This window comes from Geotrypetes seraphini, chromosome 10 (genome assembly GCF_902459505.1).
Source record: "Geotrypetes seraphini chromosome 10, aGeoSer1.1, whole genome shotgun sequence".
NCBI lineage: Eukaryota > Metazoa > Chordata > Amphibia > Gymnophiona > Dermophiidae > Geotrypetes > Geotrypetes seraphini.
Window position 1 is genome coordinate 73,176,864 of NC_047093.1, and position 15,568 is coordinate 73,192,431.

Sequence of the window (15,568 nt, forward strand, 5' to 3'; positions counted from 1 at the left end):
GGCCCGGGGACCACATGCGGTCCACCAGGTACTAGTTTGAGGCCCTCGGTATGTTTATCATAATCACAAAAGTAAAATAAAACAGTTTCTTGATCATGTCTCTTTAGCTATAAATTACAATTTTATTATTAAGACTTAACCAAAAGGAAAGATTTATAAACTATAAAGAGTTTTACCTCATGTAAAATTGTCATTTCTTTAATAAGACATTAACTATTTTTTCTGAGGCCCTCCAAGTACCTACAAATCCAAAATGTGGCCCTGCAAAGGGTTTGAGTTTGAGACCACTGGTCTGGTAGGACTACATGTGTGGACTATTATATTTGTATTAATTCTTTTGGAAGAAGTGATAAATAAATCATCTTTCAGAACATCCACAGTTTTTTGGTTTTATCATTGGGGTATTAGATTTTTTTAATCAGGTTTTTGCTGCTTGGGTTAGAACAGAAAGTAAGATATTAACTACAGAGCAGAATGGATGAGCCAACCAGACAATCCAAGAATCTCGGAGACAGCGAGAACCAGAAGGCCTTGAGCATGTGCAGATGCTTAAGGCCCAGGCAACAGGAAGGATCTTCGTTCACCGGCACGTGCCAGTGCGAGGTGCCAGTTCGTGAGCAGGGGGGAACGATGCTCATAAATCGAGTCAACGCTCGGTTTGCGAGTCACGATTTGCGAGAATGTTTTGCTCGTCTTGTAAAACACTCGCAAACCGCGTTACTCATTGTATTTAGCTTAGAACTCATATTTCAGAATACATGCAGAATGCAAGAGATACCAAAGGAGAAAGATAGGGGAGGGGTGAAATGCATCAACAGATATTACCTCTCCTTTTGAGGAGTCTTTACTAGGGGAAGATGAAGATGACTGAGGGGCAGCAGCCAGTGAAGATGCTCCAATGCCAGCAGAGAGAACTCCGGGGGGCATTTCCCTGTCTTCATTCCCAGGTCGCCTGTTCCAGCCAGGGTCGCTCATGGGTCTACGTGCAGATGACACAATATCAGAACTCCTGCTGCGCACTAATCTCTCAGGATAGGAGTGTCTTTGTTTAAAAGCCTCCAAATCAACTGAGGTTAGGATATGGGAGCTAAATGTTGGTAACCTGGCCTCATTGCCTCCGATAGCTCCCTCCAGAATTGGCGGGTCTGGCGGTGGGTGAGATGGCCTTGCATAGTGCACTTTAGGTCTCACCACTGGTACAGCACCTTAAAAAAAAAAAAATTAATATACAATAGAATATGTGGATTCTGGATATCAAATCAAGAGCTATTCCATTCTGATTTTTAAAATATTCTCTTAAATAAAAGCAATGTAAGTTTCTATTTATTTAAATTTTGTAACAAATTCATTGAGGTAATGAGTTTTAAATTGACATTTATTTAGTGAGACTAGTGGTCAGAGCAGATTCCCACTGCAGCTCCTTGTCACTGTGAGAAAAGTCACTTAATACTTCATTGCCCCAGGTATAAAATAAGTAAACTGCTTTGATTGTAACCATACAGAAAAAGCAGTATATTAAGTCCCATCCTCTTTACCCTTATATCATTTCACAGCTTACCATCACCTGAAGACAAAGGATCAAACATAGCAAGCAAAGACTCTGACTGGGAAGGGGGTGAAGTCAGCTGATGCGTTCCTGAAATACAACACTGGAGATTAATTATGCAAATGCAACATACTAGTATGTTATGGTAAAGAAATGCATAAAATACATGCAAACAACATTTCAACCAAGTTATAACTTCATTGAGTAAAATTGCATTAGTTTTTGTTTTATTTTCCCTCTTTTTAAAGGCGTTCCCCTCCCCCCACATCATAGGCAACATGCCAAATACACCAGTACCCTTGGAGAGCAGGACTTAAATCTCCTCTTATCACTACAAGTTGCTACAGTAGCAGCAGCTCTTTCTTGCTTCCCTCTGGACTGAGCCTGTAGCAAACCTAATCCCCATTAGTGCCATCAGCTGGGAGAGTTAAACACAAGTCTTGCAGAGCCAGCTCTATTATTTTTACATTCTGAATAATTTGAATAAGTCCTTTTTAGCTATCTCTTCCTACTCATCAGTTTTCAGTTCTTCTGTATGGCCTACATTCATAACTTACCCCCTATTTTACAAAAGCCGCATAGCACGGCCCCGAAGCCCTTTAAATCTCTATGGGTTTCGGGGCCGTTAACGCAACACAGCTGCTAGCGCGGCTTCGTAAAACAGGCCCTTAGTTTTGTGGCCAACAGTATCATCTCCATATCCTAAGGAATATATATTAAAAGAGAGCCAAGAAGTTCAATCCAGAACCCACAAAATACCAGAACAAAAAAATCCCACACAAATCTTTCTCAAGGTTCTATCTGCTACAAATTTCAATGTTAAGAAGGTACTTTTTATCATGCATTTCCTGCCATCCATTGCTTACAGATAAAGCACAGCTACTTACCGTAACACGTGTTATCCAGGAACAGCAGGCAGATATTCACATGTGGGTGACATCATCCATGGAGCCCCGATATGGACAGCTTTAAAAGTGCATCACCACTTTAAGAACTTAAGAAAGTTCGCGAACTGCCTGCACCGCGTATGCACGAGTGCCTTCCTGCCCGACGTAGGCTCGCAGCTCCTCAGTTCTGTATGCAAGCTAAGAGGATGGTGGGAGTGTTGGCCATTAAGAAAACAAATTTTGAACACTGCTTGGCCAAAGTGCCCATACCGTCTGGAATAAGATTCCAGACAGTAGTGAGATGTGAATGTATGAACTGAGGACCAAGTAGCAGCTTTATAGATTTCATCAATAGGAGTTGAGTGGAAGAAAGCAACTGAAGCTGCCATGGCTCAGGCTTTATGGACTGTAACGTGACTCCCCAGTTGCAGTCCAGCCTGAGTATAACAGAAAGTGATACAAGCTGCTAACCATGTAGATATACAGTATTTTTCGCTCCATAAGACGCACCTGACCATAAGACGCACCCTAGATTTAGAGTAGGAAAACAAGAAAAAAATCATTCGGAACCAAATTGTGTACTAATATATACCAGGCTCTGCACCCTGTCCTCCCTCTCTGCCAGGCTCTGCACCCAACCCCACACAAGTTCTTGCCAGGCTCCTCACCCTGTCCCCCCTCCCTTCCAGGCTATCCCCCCTACCCTCCCAAACCCCATAAGCCCCAAATATGTGAAAACTCTATTACCCCCATCAGGGACCTGGACTCTTATGGTCCCCAAGGAAGAACCAACCTCCACCCCCTTCCAAGGGTTAGAGAAAACCAAGACAAATATTCCCCTCCCTCCTCCTTCCCCGATTGCTCGAATCCAAATCTTTCCTGGGGAATGTAGGGGCAGTGGTCTTTTTATCCCTTCCAGCCCAACCTTATTAACCCAAATAATAGAGGGGGGAGGGCGCTAGAGCAACGAGGCTTGCAATACTGAGCTGTTTTAAAGCATGGAGGATGCATGTACAATAAACAATCCGAGCGGTGTTAACCACCCCCAGCAGCTGCAACCTTTCCCTTTGCCAGACAAAAACTGAATTGAAGACCCTGAGATGCCACACTATTCTTGTCAATGTAGTATTAGAGAAATAGAAAACATTTCTTGTACTATGGAAAATGCAACCATCCAAAATTTCTCCTCTGCCCCCTCAGGCCTCTTTCTCTCTTTACCCTGTACTACAAAGTCAGCTTCCATAGAAGAAATTTGCAGAGCAGTGACATGGATTCCATCCATAGATTCAGATCCCACTATTGCTTGGAACAGAACTCCTAACACCAACAGCTGGTTTGGCTCTCCATAGTCTCCTCATCACAGTCTTTCTACTATTCCACCAAAATGTCAACTCCATTCTAGGGTTGGAGCAACCCAGTAAGCATGGTAAGCTTGACAGACAGGTGCCAACATTTGAGGGACATCAAGCCCGAGTGAACAGTAGGAGAGGCATCAGATCACAGTTCCTGGGCAGATCCCCCCTCCCTTCTGCTGCCATCTCCAGGCCCACAGCAGCAATACAAAAAGCAACACAATAGGTTCTAAGGCTCCTTGGTGCATATGTGCTTGTGAAGACCCTGCTAGTTCTGCGCCCTCTGATGCATTTCATACATGATAAAGGAGGCAGAACTGGCAGGGCCTTTGCCAACATACAGTTAAATACTTCCCTGAGCTTGTTGTAGTTGCTTCATTTGTGGCTGCCATGGACACTTTGTTTTCTGCCAGCACCCTTTGCCCTTCCCAGCCCTGTGATTAGGCCCCACTGACCTTGCTCCTGCGCGCCCCCCTGGCGAGGGCAGGGCAGCAGGACGCCAAACAAGAAGTTGAAGACAGCGGCGGGTGACAGCAAGAGCCAAGCAGCACCAAGCATTAAGCTGAAGACGGCGGCGGGTGACAGTGGGAGCCGAGCTGCGGCGGCGGGGATCAGAAGCTCGTTCCTGCCTAGACCCGCGCTGCATTCTGAATGGCTACTGTGAGTTCTTGTGAGCCCCGCTAGAACTCACAGCAGCCATTCAGAAAGCAGACTGGGCCCAGGCAGGAAAGCTCGCTTCTACCGGCCATACTCCGCTGGACCACCAGGCAATATGGGACATTTTAAAAGGTACAGAGTGGTGGGTGGTGTTTTAAAAAAGGTATCTTCACTGCATAAGACGCACCGAAATTTCCATCCACTTTTGGGTGGAAAAAAAGTGCGTCTTATGGAGCGAAAAATACGGTAGTTCTCTTGGATACAGGATGTCCCAACTTGTTAGGATTAAAGGAGACGGAAAGTTGAGGAGATGCTCTATGTAGCTGAGTTCTCTGTTAGTATACAGGGCAAGCAGTGGCTTCCCCCATGTCTTTCTCAATAACAGACTATGGACTTTTCCTCCAGGAACTTGTCCAAACCTTTCTTAAAACCAGCTATGCTATCCGCTCTTATCACATCCTCTGGCAACGCATTCCAGAGCTTAACTATTCTCCAAGTGAAAAACAATTTCTTCTCAAGTGAGGTATTTTAGATGAGCCAAAGATATTGTTTCAAAACTTTGCTTCATAAGTCTAGAGAGAACAACACTGAGATCCCAAACTACTGGAGGTAGTTTGAGAGGTGGTTTGACATTGAAAAGTCCTTTAATGAATCTGGACACCAGAGGATGAGCAGTTAGAGGTTTACCATCAACTGGACTGTAAAAAGCATTGATAGCATTGAGATGAATCCAAATCGAAGTGGTCTTGAGGCCTGAATTGGATAAATGTAGAAGATAATCCAATACTGTAGAGATAGAGGTATTTATATAGCATCATGATGATGAAAAGTACACCAAGTAGAAAACCGTGTCCATTTCTGCTAACACTTCTACGTAGACTATTTTCTCGATGCTTCTAAGATAAGTCTGACAGGATAAGAAAGGTGCTTCCCAGCCAATGTCAGCCCGATAGGAACCAAGCTGTCAGGTGTAACTACTGAAGACTGGGATGCAGGAGAGATCCATGACTTTGCGTTGGAAGAGATAGAGAAACTGGAAGAGGGATTGGTTCCTTGATACTGTGTTAAAGTAGAAGGGAGAACCAGGGTTGCCTGGGCCACCGAGGAGCTATAAGAATCATGGTGGCCGATTCTTGTTTGAGCTTGACAAGCATTTTGAGGATGAGATGGATTGGAGGAAATACATAAAGAAACTTGTGTGTCCAATCCAGAAGAAACACATTTGGTTCCAGATGTTTGGAAGAGCACTGCCTGGAGCAAAACTGGGGCAGCTTGTATGAGTCTCCCAGAGACTCATATGTGATATGTGATATGTGATACAGAATTGCAGAGCTGAGCATCCACTCGAGTGGCTGAAGAAACTGCTGAGTCTGTCTGCAAGAGAATTCTGTTCCCCTTGAATGTATACTGCTTTCAAAACTTTTTTGTGAGCAATCGCCCATTTCCAAATCTTCTGAGCCTCTTGACAAAGGAACCCGTGCCTCCTTGCTTGTTTATGTAATACATTGCTACCTGATTGTCCGTGCGAATTAAGAGGACATGGTTGGTCACAATGTGCTGAAAAGCTTTGAGAACATTGAAGATCGTTCTGAGTTCTAAGAGATTGATATGACAAAGCTGGTCCTGGGCAGACCAGTGACCTTGAATGTGAAGACCGTCTAGATGAGCCCCCCAAGCATAGGTGGACAAATCAGTTGTTAGAGCCTTATGATGTGGAGGTGAGTGGAACAAAAAACCCTCTGGAAAGATTGGAAGAGTGCATCCACCACTGCAGAGATTGTCGAAGTGAAGATGTGACTGTAATGTGTTGAGACAGTGGGTCGAGAGCTTGGGACCACTGAAATGCGAGAGTCCATTGAAGGGTCCTAAGATGAAGCCTTGCAAGGAAGCCATGTGACCCAGGTGCACCATTATTTGTCTGGCCAAGATTGATGGAAGAATGTAAGTCTGATCGCAAAGCTGAATCAAATTGTCTTGTCTTTGCTGACAGAGAAACACTCTGAGATGAATGGTGTTTAGCAAAGCTCCGATAATGATAGGAGGCTTGTGCCAGAAGACGTATGAGGAGAGATTGGAAGCCCTGAATATGTATACCGTAGATGAAAGGAGGGACAGGGGAGATATGATTCAGATGTTCAAATACTTGAAGAGTATTAACGTAGAACAAAATATTTTCCAGAGAAAGGAAAATGGTAAAACCAGGACATAATTTGAGGTTGAGGGGTGGTAGATTCAAGAGCAATGTTAGGAAATTCTACTTTACGGAGAGGGTGGTAGATGCCTGGAATGCGCTCCCGAGAGGTGGTGGAGAGGAAAACGGTGACTGAGTTCAAAGAAGCGTGGGATGAACACAGAGGATCTAGAATCAGAAAATAATATTAAATATTGAACTAAGGCCAGTACTGGACAGACTTGCACGGTCTGTGTCTGTATATGGCTATTTGGGGGAGGATGGGCTGGAGTAGGTTTTAATGGAGATTTCGGCAGTTGGAACCCAAGCACAGTACCGGGTTAGAGCTTTGGATTCTTGCCCAGAAATAGCTAAGAAGAAAAAATTTTAAAAAATTTAAATTGAATCAGGTTGGGCAGACTGGATGGAACATTCGGGTCTTTATCTGCCATCATCTACTATGTTACTATGATAAATTGGAGATTTGGGAAAACTGATTTTGAACCCCAACTGCTGAAGGAAGAGAATTGTCAACCGAGTCGCTGCCATCACCCCTTGCAAAGTTGGGTCCTTGATGGTGATAGAAATTGGCCTTTGGCACCTGCAACACTTTTTGAAGCTGTTAACAGCCTGGACATGGATGGAAAGACCGCATCAGCCAAGTCAAACTCAATGGCTGAGAGGAAACAACGAACTCCTCGAAAGAAAGAAAAGAAAACAAAGACTTCTCTTTCTTTCTTTTTTTTTTTTAAGAAGAAATATAGAAAAGAAAATATTTAAAAGAAAAATGTGTGAGTAGAAAGCCAATGGCAAAAAATTGAACAACATTCAAAGACACTAAGAACTGAGGAGCCACGAGCCTACGTCGGACAAGAAGGCACTCTCGCATGCGCGGTGTGGGCAGTTCACAAACTTTCTTAAGTTCTTAAAGTGGCGATGTACTTTTAAAGCTGTCCGTACCGGGGCTCCCTGCATGATGTCACCCACATGTGAGAATATGCTGCCTGCTTGTCCTGGGATAATCAGCAAATCAATTTAATCAACCAGAAAGCTGGCAAGGATGGAACAATCCCCAATAAAAATTTGTTTCTCCTTAATTTTAAGGGTTGGCACATAGCAGAAACACTTCCTACTCTGTCATTTTGATGGCCTAATAATCTGCTGTGCTCTCCAAGGAGCAGCACCCTTGCATACCCAGCCAGAGAAGAAAACATGGGAAGAACACAGAGGTTCTAACACAGTGCATCTCCACCGTTTCCTGCAGGCACACCTAAGCCAGTCAGGTTTTCAGGATTACCACAATGGATATACATGAGACTGGATTTGTTTTTAATAATAATAATAACTTTATTCTTATATACCGCCAACAATCTTGCGACTTCTAGGCGGTTTACAATGAAGAGAAACTGTACAGACAGCGAATTACAGAGTATAGCATTGAACATCTAGTGATAGTAACAGGAGAGTTACAGGGTCTGTGTATTACACGGTTTCACAATGAGTAGCATTATACAGTCGACGATATTCAGAGCATAAGTAGGAGAAGAGAAAGGAGATTGCGCTTTGAGTTACAAGACTGCGAAGGTGAAAAAGATAACATAAGATGTTGATGAGAAGTAAGTTGTTAACTTGGTACATTTGAACGAAGGACGGGCACCAGTGGGAAAAACTGGTAACAATTAAAGATAGAAATTTTGGCAGAAGAGGGTAGACGGACTCCTTGGGATGGGAGGAGGCTCTGATTTTAGGGGAGAAGTCTGGTTAGGTTATAAATTTCTTAAACAAGGTGGTTTTTAGTTCTTTCCTAAAGATACTATATGATTCTCTGGCGGCATCAGTGAAGTAGCCTATCCAAGTTTGCAGTCTACCTGCTTGGAATTTGAATGTTCTATCAAAGAAGGTGCGATATCTACAGCCTATGATATTTGGGTAGGTAAAGAGGTTACGGTTTCTGGTAGGCCTAATAGAGGAGTAGAATTCGAAGTGAGGTAGTAGGTAGCTGGGGGCCAGTCCCCAGATTAGTTTATAGCAGAGGCAGGAGAATTTGAATAGAATTCGTGCTTCAATTGGTAACCAATGAAGGAGTTTGTAGAATGGACTAACATGATCGCTCTTCTTTAGTCCGAATATTAGACGGATGGCCGTATTTTGAACTATTCTCAGTTTTCTCACATTTTTTTTAGATATTCCCAAGTAGACAATGTTACAGTAGTCCAGGGTGGATAAAATCAGTGATTGTACCAATATTCTGAAGGATAGCGGGTCGAAGTATTTTTTTATGGTTTTCAGTTTCCAAAGGATGAAGAAGCATTTTTTAGTCACCGAGTTTATGTGCTCGGTCAGGGTCAGGTGGGTATCCAGGGTGACTCCCAGTATTTTTTATGGTTTTTACTATTGGGTGATCATGGCCGTTTACATATATTGTAGTTGCGGAGATTTTCTCGTTTGGGCTAGCAAGGAAAATCTTTGTCTTTTCTGAGTTTAATTTCAGTTTGAAGTTTAAAGTCCATTTTTCTATTTCAAGCATGATGGAGGAGATATGTTTTGAGTTGGTTGAGGTCACATTTGTTATTGGTATTAGTATGGAGATGTCGTTTGCATATATATAATAAGTTAGGTTAAGCTTTTGTAAAAGGTGGCCTAGAGAAGAGATGTATATATTGAACAAGGTGGGAGATAGGGGGGATCCTTGTGGGACTCCCGAGGGGCTTTTCCAGGGTTCAGAGTAATTTCCTTCATGGACCACTTGATAAGATCGTTTGGATAGGAAACCTTGGAACCAGGTCCACACTCTTCCTGATATTCCCATTTCGTCGAGGCACCTAAGCATAGTTTCGTGGTCCACGAGATCGAAGGCACTGCTGAAGTCTAACTGTAGGATCAAGGCGCTGGAACCTTGATTGAAAACCTTTATTTGAACATTGATTGAACACTTGATTGAAAAAACCTTTATTTGAACACTGTGGCTCACAATGGCTTTAATGCAGAATTACAATGGTTAATGTTATTATGAAGTATTTATTGTATAGTGCTGATATTTTTATAACTGGTTGAATGCATTTTGAATTGTCATTATAAAGATAAGACACTTTTTTATGTAGACTGGACCTGTGGCCATGCTATCCCTAAAACACTGCTACAAAACATGATGTCATGTTAGATAGCTGGGAATGTTAAAATAATTGCTGTGCTGGTATCTGTGGAAGCTTTTCTTTAAAGAGTTTTTAATTTTATTAGATTTGGATTAGAATATAAATAGGGTGATTTAAAATAAACTTGGACTGATAATAGTGGTGAGCGATCTGATTTAATGAAACAGATATACTGCATTCCACTTCTGATAGCCCATCTAATATTTATGTTTCATATAATTTTTATTGATGACAAGTACATGTCGCCTAATACAATTTCAACAATCAAAGCACAGTACTAGACTAAACAAGAATCGTCCACAGTAATCAATTCAAAGTCAAACATTTTGACAAAATATCACCCTCCCTTCCCCACCCCCAAGCAATACCAACCCAAAGTTCAGTCCCCAAGCTTTAACCCGGGGAAGAGGGGGAAAAAATTAAAAACAAACGTAACAAAGGCCGCAAAGACCGAACTTGTCCAGGGGCCTGGACTCTTATGACTCCAGGAAATGTCAGTTAACCCCTTCCCCCCAAGCAAACTCAAACTGGTTTCTGTAGGATATGAAAACAACCAGCAATGAAAATAAAAATAAACTATAACCCCTTCTACTCAAAACATCTAAATGTACTATATCGACGAGAAAAAAAAAATAATTATAATGGTCTCCTAAATCCCCCCAGACCAATTTGTCCCACCCACTAACACAGTACCCCCTCCTCTCCACTACTCCTGCCTAAGAACAAGAAGAAATAAAGGGTAAAAGAAAGAACAAAAGTGTGTGTGTGTGGGGAAGGGGGAATCAAAAGCAAATCTCCTAACCCTATAAACCAAAGGTGGAACCCTCTCCTATGTACTATACTGAATCTCCACTAACCCATCCTAACCCTCCAATAAGGAAGAAATCCAAGTGGAGGAACAGGAAACACCAAGTGCAAGTCTCCTAACATTACAACAGTACTCCTCCAAAGCAAGATCTAACTTCTCAGCAGACCACCTAAAACATTCAAAAGTTGACTCCTACTCCTAGGCGATAGAATTTGAATACAAACCTCTCCAACTAGGAGAAAGTTCTTCTAACATTTGTAGTGACCCCTTGCCCCGTGAAGTTCCAAGGTGCCAAGGTTTGGATCCAGAAACAGAGAATACAATTCAAAGCCACCACCCTGGCCCATCTAATATTTAAAGAAATGTTATTTTTGCTGAAAAATTATGTATGAACAGATGCATATCTATTATATTTATATTCATTGTGGTAATCCTGAAACCCCGGCTGACTAAGTGTGCCTCCAAGAGGATAGAGAAGCATTGTTTTATAGTACTGTATCTTAAGCACTGACAACAAGCATTTCAACTTAGCCTATTTTCCCCATCCGTTAGGCTATGGTGTGACCGATTACATCAGCCTCCCTTACCATGTACAGACTCCTCCATATCTGGACTTGTCACAGAGTCCTTTCCTCCAAAGTCAGAGCTGCATTCAGAACGAAGGTCCTCAATCTTATTGGGAATGTCCTCTGATGTGGCACTGATACCTTAAACATGAAGAGCTTTTGATCTACATATTGCATTTATACTGCTTGGCCACAGTAAGTTCACAGTGGTTAACAATATTCAAAATATCGGAGAACAGTGAATCTGAAACCACTTGTTTAATGCACAATAGCTTCTGTCTTCACTTAGGACCTGGCTCATTAAATATTTTCGCCAGTTCTGTGTTTATGGGAACAAAAGCTTAATAAATAGATCCCTTAGAGACCTACCTCTCACATGAATTTTCCAGCAATCTCTAAAAACAAACTACATTAATTTCTACAACAACCAGATTAAAGACTGACCCAATTTTAGTTTTATATTCAGCACTGAAAATTGGCCCAAAATCCAAGTTTGGGTTTCAGCCCGCCCAAAAAAAGATTAGGTTCTTACCTTGCTAATATCTTTACTAATGATACACCTATCTACTAGAATTCTGGACAGATAAGTAATATCCCAGTACCCGAGAGCCCTGCATAAGGAATCTACTCCAGCTTTTGAATCCCTCCTCCTTCTGGGCTCTGCAGCCCCCTTCAGTTTGTACCAAAGCAGGTGACAGCCCCATATAGAAACATGTGAAGGAGGGGTATTGGGAAGCTCTCTGAACTACAATTCTGCTCTGCTCTGAAAAAACAAATGTGTTAAACATTGCCATTGAACAATCTTTACCCCCTAAACCAGATATGGGCAATTCTGGTCCTCGAGGGCCAGAATCCAATCAGGTTTTCAGGATTTCCCCAATGAATATGCATGAGATCTATTTACATGCACTGATTTCAATGCATATTCATTGGGGAAATCTTGAAAACCCGATTGGATTCCGGCCCTCGAGGACCAGAGTTGCCCATGTCTGCCCTAAATTGTACCATTCCATCGGGTTTTTGCTGCCTAAATGAATGACCTTGCATTTCTTAGCATTAAATTTTAGCTGCCAAATTTCAGACCATTCTTCAAGCTTCGCCATCCGGCGTGTCTACTCTGTTTCAGATTTTGGTATCATCCGCAAAGAGGCAAATTCTTACCCGAAAACCCTTCAGCAATATAGTTTATAAAAATGTTAAAAAGAACAGACCTAAGAACAGAACCTTCAGGCACACCACTGGTAACATCCCTTTCCTCAGAGCGATCTCCATTGATCACTACCCTCTGTTGCCTTCCACTCGACCAGTTCTTGACCCAGCCTGTCACTTTGGGACCTATCCCGAGGGCACTCAGTTTATTTATTAGATGTTTGTGTGGAACACTTTCACAGGTTTGCTAAAACCTAAATATACCACATCTAGTGCACGTCCTCTATACAATTCTCTTGTCACACAGTCAAAGAACTTGATTAGATTTGTCTGACAAGACCTATCTCTAGTGAATCCATGTTGCCTCCAGTCCTGTAATCCACAGGATTCCAAAAACTTGATCATTCTCTATTTTAAAAGTGTTTCCATTAAGATGCTTTGCTTACCACAGAAGTCAGACTTACCAGCCTGTAATTCCCTACTTCTTCCTTACTTCCACTTTTGTGGAGAGGGACCACATCCACCCTTCTCCAGTTCTTCGGTACCACTCCTGACTCGAGAGACTCATTGAAAAGGTCAGTCAGTGGAGCTACCAGAACTTCCCTATGTTCCTTCAACACACTGGATGTACTAGGATGACTACCTTTATTTTAGCTAGCTCCTCATGAACACAACCCTCTGAAAATCAATCAGGGCCTATTACTCCTCCATCCCTATTCATGTTTGTCATCTGCGGTCCCATTCCCGGCGCTTCAGCCGTGAACACAGAACAGAAATATCTGTTAAGCAATTCGACCTTTTCTTTATCAGCTTCTACATATTCCTCTCCTTTACCTTTGAGTCTCACAATGCACTTCTTCCTATCACTAATGTATCTAAAAAATGTCTTGTCTCCCCGTTTTACCATATCAGCTATTTTTTCTTCTATTTGCATCTTTGCTTTCTTGACTACACGACCTACCTCTCAACTTTTCCAGATATTTTTGCCTGTCTTCCTCTTTCTGCGATCTTTTGTAGTTTTTGAAAGCTAACCTCTTATTCCTTACCTTCTCAGTTACTACTTTTGAGAACCAAGTGGCCTTCTTTTTCTCTTATTTATTTGCTTCACAAAAAGGTTTGTTGCCCTTACAATTGCTCCTTTCGGTTTTGCCCACTGCATTTCCACTCCTTCCAGACGTTCCCATCCAGACAATAATTCCTTGATGTAAACCCTCATCCGAACAAAGGTAGTTTTTTTAAAGTCTAGAACTTTTGCTTTTGAATGAGCCTTCCCTATACCCATCTTAATATTAAACCGTACCATGCAGCGCTCACTGGATGCCAGATGATCACCCACTGTAACATCAGAAACACTTTCTCCATTTGTAAGCACTAAATCCAGTATGACCGCTTCCCGTGTGGGTTCCATTACTAACTGCTAGAACACTTCTCCTTGTAAAGAATCCATATCTTCCCTACTTCTAGAACAGTGGTTCCCAACCCTGTTCTGGAGGACCACCAGGCCAGTCGGGTTTTCAAGATATCCCTAATGAATATGCATGAGAGAGATGTATATTCATTAGTGCTTGCCTGAAAACCCGACTGGCCTGGTGGTCCTCCAGGACAGGGTTGGGAACCAATGTTCTAGAAGATCCCGCAATAGGATTCCCAATCAACATCCGACATGTTAAAATCATCTATTAATAAGACTGGAATGCTCTTCCGGAGTCTGTTATAAGGGAAAACACCCTCCAGGGATTCAAGACAAAGTTGGACAAGTTCCTGCTAAACTGGAACATACGTAGGTGAGGTTGGACTCATTTAGAGCACTGGTCTTTGACCTGGGGGCAACCGCGTGAGCGGACTGCTGGGCATGATGGACCACTGGTCTGACCCAGCAGCGGCAATTCTTATGTTCCCCTGTGAAGAAGTGCAGCACAACAAAGAAAAATGGGGAGACCCAATGATCCATAGTGAAAACAATCCACCGATGAAAACAAAAACTGTGGATATAGATGTTCTGGAGGTAATTTATTAAACACTGACATATAAAACAATGAAAATTCAATTAAAAAAGTACAATGGTGAAAAATACTGTGATGAAAATCCAACCGGACCCTACACGGTCTGTGTTTCGGCGAACACGCCTTCCTCAGGGGTCCAATGGTTTGCAAACTCGCATATAAAGAATTGGACTGAAAACAGTCTATTGTTTTTAATCATGTGCTAAGCATTTTTTTGCTACTTCAGCTTGTCTGGGGTGTTCTTTGCTCACATGTTTAAAGACAATAGACTGTTTTCAGTCCAATTCTTTATATGTGAGTTTGCAAACCATTGGACCCGAGGAAGGCGTGTTCGTTGAAACACGGACCGTGTAGGGTCCGGTTGGATTTTCATCACAGTATTTTTTACCATTGTACTTTTTAAATTGAATTTTCATGGTTTTATATGTCAGTGTTTAATAAATTATCTCCAGAACATCTGTATCCACAGTTTTTGTTTTCCCCTGTGAAGAAGGCCTGTATATCACACCAATGTAAATATATTCACCATTCCCTCGTTCCAAATTGATCCACAGTACCTCTTCCTTGCCCTGCAGATCCTGCAATTGTGTGGCTTTAATATGATCTTTAACATATAACACTACTCCCTCTCCTTTTCTTCCTACCCTGTCTTTCCTGAACAGATTATAGCCCGGTATAACTACATCCCAATCATGGTTCTCTGTGAACCATATTAGAGAATGACACGGGAAAAAATCTGTCCCTGTCACTGCCCTGTCCCCGGCCCACCATCCCCTTCACTGTCCTGTCACCGCCATTCCCTTCACCGCCCCATCACCGTCACTGCTATCCCATTCACCGCCCCATTACCGTCCCCGCAGCATCCATATAAGCCTCAGTACTGCAATATTTAGCTTATCCCTTCCTTATAAATCAGAATTCTGGCTGCTGAATTAGAGAAAGAGATGTTCAGCTGGCAGGGCTTTGTTTATAAATTTTTATAACATCGTGTTTAAAATTTCATATATTATACCGTTTCTTATTTATTTTATTTTACATCTTTATTTTAAATTTTTTCATTAGAATTCCATTGTCTAACGGTTTTTTGTTATTCTTTTCTTACATACTTAAAAAGTCCATATATTCTCTCTTAATTAATTAATTTATATATATTTAGTTTTAATTCAAATAATTTTAATTTAATTTACTTTACCCACTTTATTATTGCTGGGATGTACACTTGCTTCAAAAGAATATGGCCGTAATGAGATCAATGTTTTCTATGTATTCTTGTTAAGA

General features: G+C 42.0%; 1 protein-coding gene across 13 annotated transcripts in view; it reads right to left on the bottom strand.

Annotated features, from left to right (window-relative positions):
* GAPVD1 (GTPase activating protein and VPS9 domains 1) overlaps positions 1–15,568 on the bottom strand; it is a 189,433-nt gene that overhangs the window by 53,437 nt on the left and 120,428 nt on the right. For all 13 annotated transcript variants that reach the window (XM_033960247.1, XM_033960259.1, XM_033960249.1 and 10 more), the window contains 3 exons: positions 11,160–11,279; positions 1,559–1,636; positions 826–1,205 (listed from right to left, as the gene is read on the bottom strand). In XM_033960247.1, coding sequence (XP_033816138.1) covers positions 826–1,205; positions 1,559–1,636; positions 11,160–11,279 — 578 coding nt within the window. The remainder of the gene's footprint in view (positions 1–825; positions 1,206–1,558; positions 1,637–11,159; positions 11,280–15,568) is intronic.